Here is an 11,985-nt window from a genome sequence, read left to right as displayed (position 1 = left end):
ACTGTTCTTTGGTCTCAGGAGTGTAGTGATGTATTTATGTTTCATCTACAATGATGAAACGAAGCTTAAAGTCTTGCAGATTTTGCTGGAACAGCTGCAAACCATTCTTGCAACACTTTACACGATCTCGTTTTTGGTCAATTGTGAGCAATCGCGCCACCCATCTACCGGATAGCATTTTCATGTCCAAATGTTGGTGCAATATATTATGTACCCGTTCGCTCGAGATGCCTATCATACTAGCAATCTGACGCACCTTCACTCTTCTGTCAGCCATCACCATATCATGGATTTTATCAATGATTTCTGAAGTGGTAACCTCAACAGGGCGTCCAGAACGTTCAGCGTCTTTTGTGCTCATATGGCCACTCCGAAAATTTTGAAACCACTTATAAACCATTCTAATCGAAGGTGTACAATCACCATAATGTTTGTCAAGCTTCTGTTTAATCTCCTGAGGCGTTTTGACTTTGAAAAAGTAATGTTTAATTAATACACGAAATTCTTTTTTGTCCATTTTTTTACAACCACTCGATTTCTTTGATTGAAACGAATGTAAAACGCAAAGTAATTGGCCGATCTGGCTGAAACTTGGTGTGTGCTCTTCCAAGACATGCCACTAACTGAAAATAACCTTGATATGCACTAGTAACGCCATCTCTCTGTCTTTGCACGAACTTTTCAAACGACCCTCGTACTATAGTATACCTAGTGTCTTATGCACATGCGTAGTGAATATTATTACAGCATAAATAATGGCATAATTGTTTTTATTGATTATTGTTCTTTTTATTATCATTTATAAAAAGTAATAAGAATACAATTGTGATCAGTCGAGGTATATTGTCTTTGTATATTTACTTTATAAAAATATTGATTATTAATGAAGTTAACGATCGTGAAACCGAGCATTAATTTTTCATTTTTTTGGGAAAAACACGAAGAGTACAGATTCAGTTATTAAGAAATTATTAAGTTACAATTAGAGATTTTGGATTGATATTTTTTTACTATAAAAATATTTTGTTTGTTGTGGCAAGGGGGTTGTCCCGCAGAAGTGTAGATCTATGGTATTGACTGATATTTGAAGTGCTTGTATTGTTACAGCGAGGGATATAGTTTATTTATTTAACGGATATTTAATGATATTTGGATAATATAAACAAATTATGCCTTTTATTTGCTAAAAGTTTTACAGATTCATCTTTGTAAAAGTGGAATTAAAATGATATGCAGAACCAATTTCTACTAATCTGGTAGAGTTCAATTTTTGGAATTTTTTTATTGTCGAAAACTCAACCATAGGAAGTTATTAGTGAGTTTTGCTATCTTTGCTAATCTTGCCTAGTTTCTCTATAATTTGTCTGGTTTGATTTTCGCCGATTTCTTGCTGAGTTCATCATCCATGTTTTCTAGAGTTATCTTTTCATTTTTGTCTGCAGTATGATTGCCTGGAATCTAATTTTTATAGGATAATAAAAAAAAAATAATAATAATGTGTTTAGTTATTCACTACTGATGTACATATTCAAATCTCGTCAGATTCTTACATGTACAATGATTCTACAAAAAGCACTTTTAGCGATGATGGTTCTACAAACAAGTCCAAAAAAATTAAAAATTAAGGGTTAAGTTTTTTAACCATACATATGTTCTGTGCGGAAGTTAGATTTTCATAAAGAGTTACTATTTGCATTTTTTAAGCATTTATTATTTAAGCGAACGGGATATAAACAGTGATCACTTAGTGTCTGTACTGAATTATAACTGAAAGCTAAATTTTATCCATGATAATTATATAGATCTGTGTTTTATGTTGAAGATCAGAGCAGCGTTCGCAATTTTTCTGAATTGAATAAATAAATATGATAGACAATAAACAAGGACAATAGGTATGTGACTGTGAAAAAATGGTTTTGTAATAATCAGGTGAAGTTATGAATTAGAATTGTCTTGATAAATGGAGAATTTGTATGGTAAGTATCAGCTGTATCTTATTTCAATACCAAATTTACTTATTCAAAGTTTTAGTTTTTTCTTTTTATGTCAATGTAGTTAAAATATAAACAAACATTTGTCTTAAAAAGACAGATCATTTTTAATTCAGTTCTGATATTGATTACCTTCTTTTCAGTATATGTATATATTGCCCTCAGTTTCATAATGAATATTACATCTGTTGCAGATACAGCCACCCCTATTCAACTAAGCTTGGTTAAAGTAAAGAAAAAATTTGAAGCAGAATCAGAATTGCATCTACAGGAAAGCTTTACTGACAATAAATTGGCTTTAGCACCCTCAAATTCATCTCTCAATGTTTTTCATTCCACTGATTTGCTACAGTGTATTTTAAATATTAATAAAATAACGAATATTATTTCACATAAGGACTTCAGCCCAGAAACTAATGAGAAGATTTGTACTATGATTCAAGATACTATTAGGTAGGTTCTATAATATATAAAATTTATATATAAGTGTATGTACAATCTACTTTTATTACTTTATTTTTTTCTTTACTGATTATTATATAGCAGTCATGATTCTATCTCTCGAATGCAGCTCATTCTTTCTCAAATGGATGAATTAAAATTTGAAGAGAAATTATTACTTTACCTGAAACTTCCAACTTCGTTAATTAATTCTAATGTAATGTGTGATCCACTGAAGCAGCCATTAAATCCTTTAGGTAATCGCTATGAAATTCATCAAACTATTATGTGGATTAAGACTCATTTAGAAGAAGATCCAGAAGTTTCTTTACCAAAACAAGATGTTTATGATGAATACAAGTAATTAATTCTACCATATTATAAAATGAAGTTAAATTTTGATATGTCAACCACCATATAAATCTATTGTTGCAGCATATTTTGCTCTAAAAACAACATGAAACCTTTATCGACAGCTGATTTTGGAAAAGTTATGAAACAAGTATATCCTAGAGTTCGACCTCGTAGACTTGGTACACGTGGTAATTCTCGTTATTGTTATGCTGGACTAAGGAAGAAACTTATTCTAAAACCTCCAACATTGCCATCTACGTATGATAAAGATCTGGTAATATATTTTTGTATAGATTTATGTTATTTATTTAAGAAACAATACATTTTTTTCATTGAAGAAATGATAAATGTTAATGTAAAATATATTTTTGATTATGTCTAAGGGAGGAGATGGAGAATATAATACAAAAGAGGATATGCTTGGAGCTGCTTCAATATTAATTAGAGAATGGGCCGAAACTTATTTTAATGTCAAATTTCCAACACTTTGTACTCTTGGAAAATATCTGGTTGATAACCTTTTTGTAGATAATCAATCTTTAGCTGCTATATGTATTATGAGTTCTTCCGAGAATTTTCAGTCATCAACGAGAAATACAGGTTTGTCAGATTTCTCATTGTTTGATTTCATCGACTCTAGCTTATATCTATACCATAATTTACTAAATTATTATTTCCTAACTATTCTTTATTAATTGCAAGAATCACATGATTCATATTGTAACTTTTGCTGTATTATATTTTCTAAGTTAGCAAACTTTTGTCTCTTTGAATTAAAATTTCGAATAGTTTAATAATATATTGGAATAAAATATTTGATTTGTAATTATATTATTAATCAATCATTCCAAGGCTTAACTAAGGACATAATTTTTGTTATCGACTATGTGATTGATAAACAACAGAATTTCATGTACATTCTATCAATTCTACGTTAAGATTCTAAACTTTGTACATTTTTCATATTTTTCTTTGAACTCACTAAGATTTCTTCAGTTCTTTAAGTTATTTATTACTAAGAATTTATTCTTAGTAATAAGTAAATAATTCTTTATTACAATAAGAATTATTGTAAAATTTAGTTTACTACCTGTGCTAGCTCAAGATTTTTTTTAGTACATTACTTCACTTATATGCATAATCATGGTAATAAAAATAAATGAAAATACATGTAAGTTGAAAAAAATACCATCAATATATGTTTATACCTTAAACATTGTGTCTAAATTAAGAATTTCTGCAATTATTATATTCAGAAAAGAATATAAATGTTAAGTAATTTTTTCGCTTGTAATTTTTATTTATAGTTATTGAAATTTATTTTAATCGTTGGTGGTACAGTTAGAAAATAAACTTATTTTTAAAATTTTTTTATAAGAAAATAATTGAATAGAATGCTACGATATTCATAATTTTCATCTAGCATCTAGAAAAAGAATATTCCAAAAATTAAGAAAAATTAAATAATTAAATTATAGTTATTGGTTATTATAGACTATTTTAGAATTTTCACACTATTTAAAATCTTTATATATCTTTTTAATATTGAAAAATATAAACTATAACTATTAATATTTCTTCAAACTATTTAAGTATTATTTCTTGATTTTTAATATTTATGACACTAGTGCAATACGTGCTTGGCGTACTCTTGTATTTCATTTTTTGTTATATTGATTAACATATTTGACACAAATATTTTTTTTAAAAGTGGAATTTCCAAATTTTTTGACAAAACATAGCGCAAAGATTAGTAACACAGTTCTATGTATCAAAATTCATGATTTATCAAATCAAAAACTGCTAATTCTTTTCAACTATACAAGTTAAATTATTGTCAAACTGTTATCATATTCTTTGAATAAATATTATAATATTTATTCAAAAATAAAGCTAGACCAGAAATGATGAAGTCATTCGGTTGACAACAGGAACCAAGATAAATTTTGAATCAATTAAATATATAGCTATATAACCAAATGTCTGTCTACAGAAGTTGCGGCATTTGTTGATGGAACATGTCGGAATCTATGATGGAATTAGGGTTTGATTAATCCATTATTACTTAAGCAAAATCTAAGCCAGATAGCACCAAATTAACCATTGGATCACTGTTAAAACGGTAAAAGAATGTTGTCCGTGTTTTTTTCTTTTTACGATTCTAATTTTATATGCGGAATTATTTAAATAAATTAAAAAAACTGATCATGCAAATCAATTTTTGTTTGAGGCTGGGGGTTTGGATTTGAATAGGTAGATCAGGAAGTGGGCTCTATGCTAAAATATGGACATTATCTTTGTTTTAGCAGGACTAGAAATAACCAGACAGCTATAAGAAGGTGGGTGCTCTAACCGTAGATAAGATATATGTAGAGTATATTCGTGTATGATTGCATCTATCATTGTTTTGACGGATTGAACAATCATGAATATTCCAATGAAGACCGTCGCTATGATACTAAATTTCATAAATTTGTTCCAAAATTTTGTGTAGGTCGAGGTGACCATCAATATTATTGCTTCAAGTTCTAATAAATTTTTGAGTTTTACTGAGTCATCAGGAACTGGTAGATCCGAAAGTCTTCTGGTGACATTGACATTTTCGAACAATTAGTTATTTTATTGGAAAATTGGAGTTATGATGAAGTCGTTCAAGGTCTTCTGGAGTGTACATTTCATCGTTAATAAACCCGTGGAGATTGTGGTAGTGTCAAGTGAATTTTTTAATTGGTCGTATAATTTATGTAGTAAAAATTAACGACAGTGCGTATAATGGTGAGTACCAAATGCCATTGAACTTATAGGTTAGTGGAGGACCTCAATTGCGATTCCGGGTCCATTGTTCGATTTAAGGAAAAGTGGCTTATTGCAGTTCACAGATGACTCATGGTAGCAACCTGGTACGTTACATAGACGGAAAATTGCTTAATTCTTAGATTCAAATACTCAACGTAAATAATTTTAACTTAAAAAGAAACTCATACAAGATAGCACGTATTACTTATATACAAACTCCCTCGAGCATATCGTGCATAAAGTCGATACTCTTATTTGTTATGCGAAAATTTTGTACGCGATTGAATGTAATATTTTCCTTCAAGCCAGTTTCACTTGTTTTTGCTTTCTTCAAATCTAAATTATAATTATCTTGAGTTCGTAAAATTATCTTGGTTTTGTTTTTCTGTTAACAAGTGCGAACACTCGAAAGAATCGTTTCTACAAATCTGACAGTAATAATTTGAAAGATTGAATCATAGCACATGCATAATTGAACTCTAGATTGTCTGTAAGAATTACAACTATTTGAAATTTGTAGGTCGTTTTAATATTATCAATAATTATTTCAATTTCCGATTATCGTAAAATATTCAATTCAGTCACAAGATTCCTAAAAATATTTTCATCAGAACACTTCTTTCCTGAGATTAACTCGCGCGCCCCGCACAATGTACGGTTTGTAGATTTTTTTTCTCAAAATCATAGATCTTTGGAACGGAATGAGATAGTGAGATGATTCTGGTCGCATTATAAAGCTAAATTGTTGTTACTTATAGGAAAATTATAGCGGAATTGACTATTCAACATTTGAGTTGTAAAATTAAGGTCAGAGTTGTGACTTTTTCGAAATATTTTCTTTTCTTCAATTTTTCTCTTCAATTAAGATCAGTTTTTGAATATCTCAATATAATTTTTTGTAGCTTTCGGAACGACAAATCCAAATCCGTTGTTAAAAATTTATTTAAAATTATTTGTCAATGAGAAAAATGTGTCCAAAATCGAGACAATATCAATTATCGCTGGCCTTCATATTTTATGGAAATTTCTGTAGTGGATATCATCTTTTTCGATATAAACAAGTACATAATTGTGTAGTATTCGAAACGACAAATGCAATTCCGTTAACAAAAATACGATAAAGTACATTATTCAGTCAGAAAAACGCGCCCAAAATCGAGGAATATAAAATATCGTGATTTGTCGTTGTTATTCAAACTGGATACTGTGGATATCACCTTTTCCGATAAAGAAAATCCATATTCTTGTTGCTTTTGGAATGACAAACCCGAGTCCGTCATCAGAAATTCGAGAAAGTACATTATTCAGTGAAAAGACACGCCCAAAGTCGAGGAATACAAAATATCGTAATTTTTTGTTATTATTCAAACTGGATATTATGGATACAGCGTTTTCCTATGAACTAGATACATTTTATTCAAATACATATTACATATTATTATATTATATTATACATATTATTCTTCAAAAGACAAGTCCGTATTCTTCATTAAAATTTAGGTGAAGTCCCCTTTATCAATCTAAAAGATACGTCCAAAGTCGAGAAAATAGGATGATTCATAATAATTCAAGATGCATATAAAATAAATATGCATCTTGTAGGATTTGAAACATAAAGTCCAACTTGTTCTTAAAAATATAGACTTGATCCGTGATTGGAGAGAAAAAATGATTCAAATTAAAGTTTATATTATTACATTATAAGTATTGATTTTTCAAAAATACGTATGATATTTTACAATATAAACTTATCCCATTATACGTTTGCTAAGTGCAAATTAAGTCCAAATGTATATTATAGAGATAATTTTTAAAGAGCACCAGAAAGAAGATACACCTGAATATATATTCATCAATAAGAAACATTTACAATAAAAGCACTTACGAATATTGCGATATATCTGACATAATGTTTTCTTTTAAAACGTGAATTATATTTGTACATTATTATAATTATTTCCTTAGTTTTTTTTACTACAGGCGAAAATATGTTAATAATTATTTAAAAGTAAACGAAGGTTTGAAAAAATTGTAAATCAATGTTGTATTAATCTTTATGAAAGCTTCTTTATTCAATAAATCAAGTAACAAAGTTATTATCGATATATTGTAAAGTTTATTCATTTTTTTTGTAATTTTCTCACTAATTGATACTCATTTAGATAAAAATTAAAGAAAAAAAGGAATTTCTCAATTACGTGACGTAATTGCAAATTTTTTTTCGGATTGAGTTTGATACGAAGAATTTTCACTAGTCGAAATCCATCTGGTCGACCAAAAAAAAATCGTAAATAAGTGAAAGTGCTGGAAGGCCAAAAATAAGTCCAATTGAAGAAGTATCAACAAGCACGCAATACAGACATGCTCATAAGATTTTTACAAAATATAGTTCGGGCACATTCAATTTAGCTATCAGCTTGAGCAATAAAAATATCAAACCCACAGAAAATGAAAAATCATTAGAACATACAAAGACTCAAGACGTTCTCCCGAGAGTGCTTGAGTTTTCTTCGATTATAACATTGCTGATTGTGAATTAAATTTAAATACATACTATTGTAGAAGTGATTTTTCAAGTGACTTAAGAAAACAAGAAAGAATATACCTGAGTACGTCATTAAAATATTTTTGTAAAAAACTTGTAAAAACGCCGATATATCTAAAATAATGTGTTCTTTGAAAACGTGAGTTATGTTGGTATTTAATGTTACATTTTTTTCATATTTTTGTTATAAACAAGACATGTGCTAGTCATTATTTCTTTACTTATTATTCATTGTTTGCTTACTAGTAACTTACTTATTAGTAATTTCTTTATTTTTTAGGAACGTATTTATTTATTTATCTTATATGAATAATTAAATGTATAACTGACAAAATTGATAAAAAAGGTTGTACTAATGTATAAGAAATCTTATTCTTCAAAAAATGAAGTAACAAAGTTATTATCAATATATCGCAATTTTTGTTGACTTTTTTATAATTTTCTCACTAATTGATATTCGTTTAGATCAAAATTAAAAAAAAGGAATTTCTTAATTACGTGATGTAATTGCAAATCTTTTTTCTGATAGACTATGATACGAAGTTTCATTAGTCGAAATCTATCTAGTCGACCAACAAAAAAATCGAAAATAAGTGAATGTGCTGGAAGGCCAAAATTTTAGCGGTCAAACCTACAAAGCATTATTGCATGACAGTATACAAATGGGATGTCCAATTTATCCTGCCCATAATTGTTTGTTGCCAGCAATGAAAGAATGTTTAACAAAAAAATATGAAGTTATTGAAGTTGAAGCTATTGTTTCTCTTCAAGAAAAATTGAATCAAACAGCTGAAAGGCTGTGCAAAAGTATTTATCTGGATTGGGATCAATTTTACTTACGGAAGCTTGAAATGACAACAACTTTAAGTTTGACAGTTCGTTTAGACATAAAAATCCACATCAATATTGCGAAGATCCAACAAATGAAAATACAAATTCGTTACAGTCGCTTTTTATAAATAGCATGATTATAATAAACTTAAAAAGTCTGGTTAATAATACTATTGGTTTTGAATTGTTGAACCCAACTCCACAAAGTGTAAGATTTTGCGTGCCACTTCGTTTGGCTTTCGAAAAAGAAGATAAAAATGCTACAATCAAAGAACATAGATGTCTAACCAAAGAAATAATCAACTTAACTTCGCATAATTTCAAAATAAGTAATAACGAAGCTGTTAAATAAAGTTTAATGTTTACGAAACTTTGTTCGACGGTAAATGTTTGAATATAATAGTTGAGAATCAATCTAGCGCTAGGTGTCCGATATGTGGAAAAACTTCCCTTAGTTTCGGTAATTTACAAGGAAACTTCACTGTAATACCATCCTGTTTGAAATACGGCCTGGGTCTGCTATATTGTGAAATCAAAGTATTCAAGCATTTTCTTAATCTTTCATATAGATTAACCGTCAAATGTTCGTGCAGCTAATAGAGGTATGATTCAAAATTTCTTGTATATTTTTATTAACATAATATTATTGCTAAATTAAAGCTATTATGCAATTTCTATTTTTTGTTTGTTTGTTTGCTATATGATTCATTTTCTTGTTAGATACGTATGAAACTTGAAAAGCTATTATACAAAAAGAAATTTACGATAGAATTGGAGTAAAAGTGGATCAAATATTACAAGAACATGGAACAACTAATACTGGTAACTTTGCCAGGAAATGTTTCGCCAGCCCAAAAATTGTTTCTGAAGCTTTAAGGTGTGGATATGAAATTGATTGAAAATATTTCTAGAATCATATCAGCATTCAATACCAAAATAAAACTTAATACTAAAAATTTAGAACATTTTTGTTAGAAAACGTACTGTTTATACTACGAATTGTATCCTTGGGGAAGAATAAGTCCAACAGTTCAGAAACTATTCAATTATAGTTACGAAATATCGAGGCAATTACCTCTTCCAGTAGCTTCTATTGCTGAAGATGCTAATGAATCATGGCACAAACTATACAGAAAATACATGACTGATCATATACGACAGACGAGTCGTGAAGATCGAATGAAAGATCGATATAAGGTATAAAATCGTCTTTTATAGAGCGACATATATGACAGATCCTCTGATTTCTTTAATCCATATTGAGTCAGGAATGAAATTTCTCAAAAAGCCTATCTCATCGGATATAACAGAATTCATTGCTGATGAGTAAATAGATATTTAAATTTTTTGAAATAAGTTACAAATTAAAATAGCGATTTTTGATATTTCGTATTTCAAATATTTCAGTAACGTTTTTATTCAGGGAGAAATAGCTGCAGATGATGCGCAATTACTTTGACCAATTACTGGTCTTACTGAGTTGATAGGTCAACAATATTTATATAGTTATAACTGTCAGATATTAAATGATGAATATTTAGATATTAGATGAAAACTTGTTGAACTTTCTAAATGATTATCTCCATAGTAATTTTCGTTATCACTACATTATAGTTTATGACGTAAAGTATATTTAAATAAATAGTAGATAAATAAATAATTGTTAGAATATTTTTGTCTATAATAAAAAAACTCAGGAAATAATTATAATAATGTCAAATATAATTCACGTTTTAAAAGCAAACATTATGTCAGATATATCGCAATATTCGTAAGTGCTTTTATTGTAAATGACTTGTCTTTTGAAGAATAATATTGTAACGGGGTATAACCGTTTAATTAATTAAATCGCGTAATTATATTCGAAAGGACACGCGTATCTATCAATGCTCAATACGAATTCGGGGAGCACGAGAAAGTATGCCTCAGTCAACCTGTAATCATTAATAACCTATTCGGAATTGAGTAGAAGCTATGAGAAATGAGAGAATTAACGAAAACACTTGTTAGTAAGCTAAATCAGATCTTTTATTGTTTCCTCAAAACTCACAAAAGGTCGGCCCGCGCGTTTGTTTACATACACGCTCGCTCATCGGCAACACGCTTTGCCGGTACGCTCGCTGCTCTTTGTCGCTAGAGCCGTTATATACACGCATCGAATGTTAGCATCGAGTTATTATTCATTCATGTAATTCCGAACGCGTAATTAAGCTGGCCAGCTTACCTTACTTATCTGCGACCGGAGAACACTATGACGGGTTGCACAGCACGGAACAGTTAATTGTATTGTTTTTGTTGCCGGTCGCGAACGCGCGCACGTTATGGTTTCGCCCTCGATGGCGAAACCTCATACACACACTCGTTCACTCGTCCTGGCCTCAGGTGATCGGACGTCTGGCTCCTGGATGGCGGTTATCACGGCCGTATCTGCTGTGGTCCTCTCGTCGATCTGATGTACGGTCAGCGAAGGCACGTGGATCAGCGGCGATACGATAGCGAAACGGGCGGACACAACAAAGGTTGATGCTTCACTCGTTCGAATCTTGTCGCGCGCGTTCCGTCTGCTCGCGTGCCGAATTCCTTCGTTACATGTTTTTGTCCCCCCTGGGAGGTGCTGCCCTCACGGACAACAATAAGGTTAAATGATTAGCGCTAACTTGACGATTACCGTCACAGCCCCCTTCCAGTCTGGACCTATAGGGTCCTTGACGATGATCCCGTTAGCGCCGTACTTTCCGAGGAGGAGGTGGGGAAGGATAATAAAGGATCATAGTTCGAGTAATGTCAAATCTATCTTTATTGGACGACAGGGCGATGTATCGGTGGTCCTGCCCACGGGGGCAGGACATCATCACCTAGCTGGCCTTGGTTGTATCTCCTGGCCCTGGTCGTCCAATGGAGGTCTGCCGCGTGCCTCCCACCCCAGTCTCTCCTGGACCAGGTCGGCGTGTTGCCGCACGCGCGGGCAGCGGTCCGTACGGGTCACCCCGGGGTAGTGGCACACGTTGCACCCCTCCCATTGAGCGC

General features: G+C 30.9%; 1 protein-coding gene across 6 annotated transcripts in view; it reads left to right on the top strand.

Moving 5' to 3' along the window:
• Positions 1 to 964: 964 nt before the first annotated feature.
• Positions 965 to 11,985, top strand: part of LOC131675208 (uncharacterized) — a 106,365-nt gene continuing 95,344 nt past the window's right edge. Inside the window, exons 1-6 of one of the 6 annotated variants that reach the window (XM_058954112.1) lie at positions 965 to 1,070; positions 1,823 to 1,976; positions 2,186 to 2,444; positions 2,535 to 2,792; positions 2,868 to 3,060; positions 3,170 to 3,386. In XM_058954112.1, coding sequence (XP_058810095.1) covers positions 1,961 to 1,976; positions 2,186 to 2,444; positions 2,535 to 2,792; positions 2,868 to 3,060; positions 3,170 to 3,386 — 943 coding nt within the window. In that variant the 5' untranslated portion in view covers positions 965 to 1,070; positions 1,823 to 1,960. The other 5 variants (XM_058954110.1, XM_058954111.1, XM_058954113.1 and 2 more) reach the window with 5 other exon arrangements.

Source organism: Phymastichus coffea, unplaced genomic scaffold (genome assembly GCF_024137745.1).
Source record: "Phymastichus coffea isolate CEN01 unplaced genomic scaffold, Cenicafe_Pcof_1.1 PCOF00017, whole genome shotgun sequence".
Taxonomy (NCBI): Eukaryota; Metazoa; Arthropoda; class Insecta; order Hymenoptera; family Eulophidae; genus Phymastichus; species Phymastichus coffea.
Note: the sequence above shows the minus strand (reverse complement) of the source record. Positions and strands in the feature narration are given on the sequence as shown.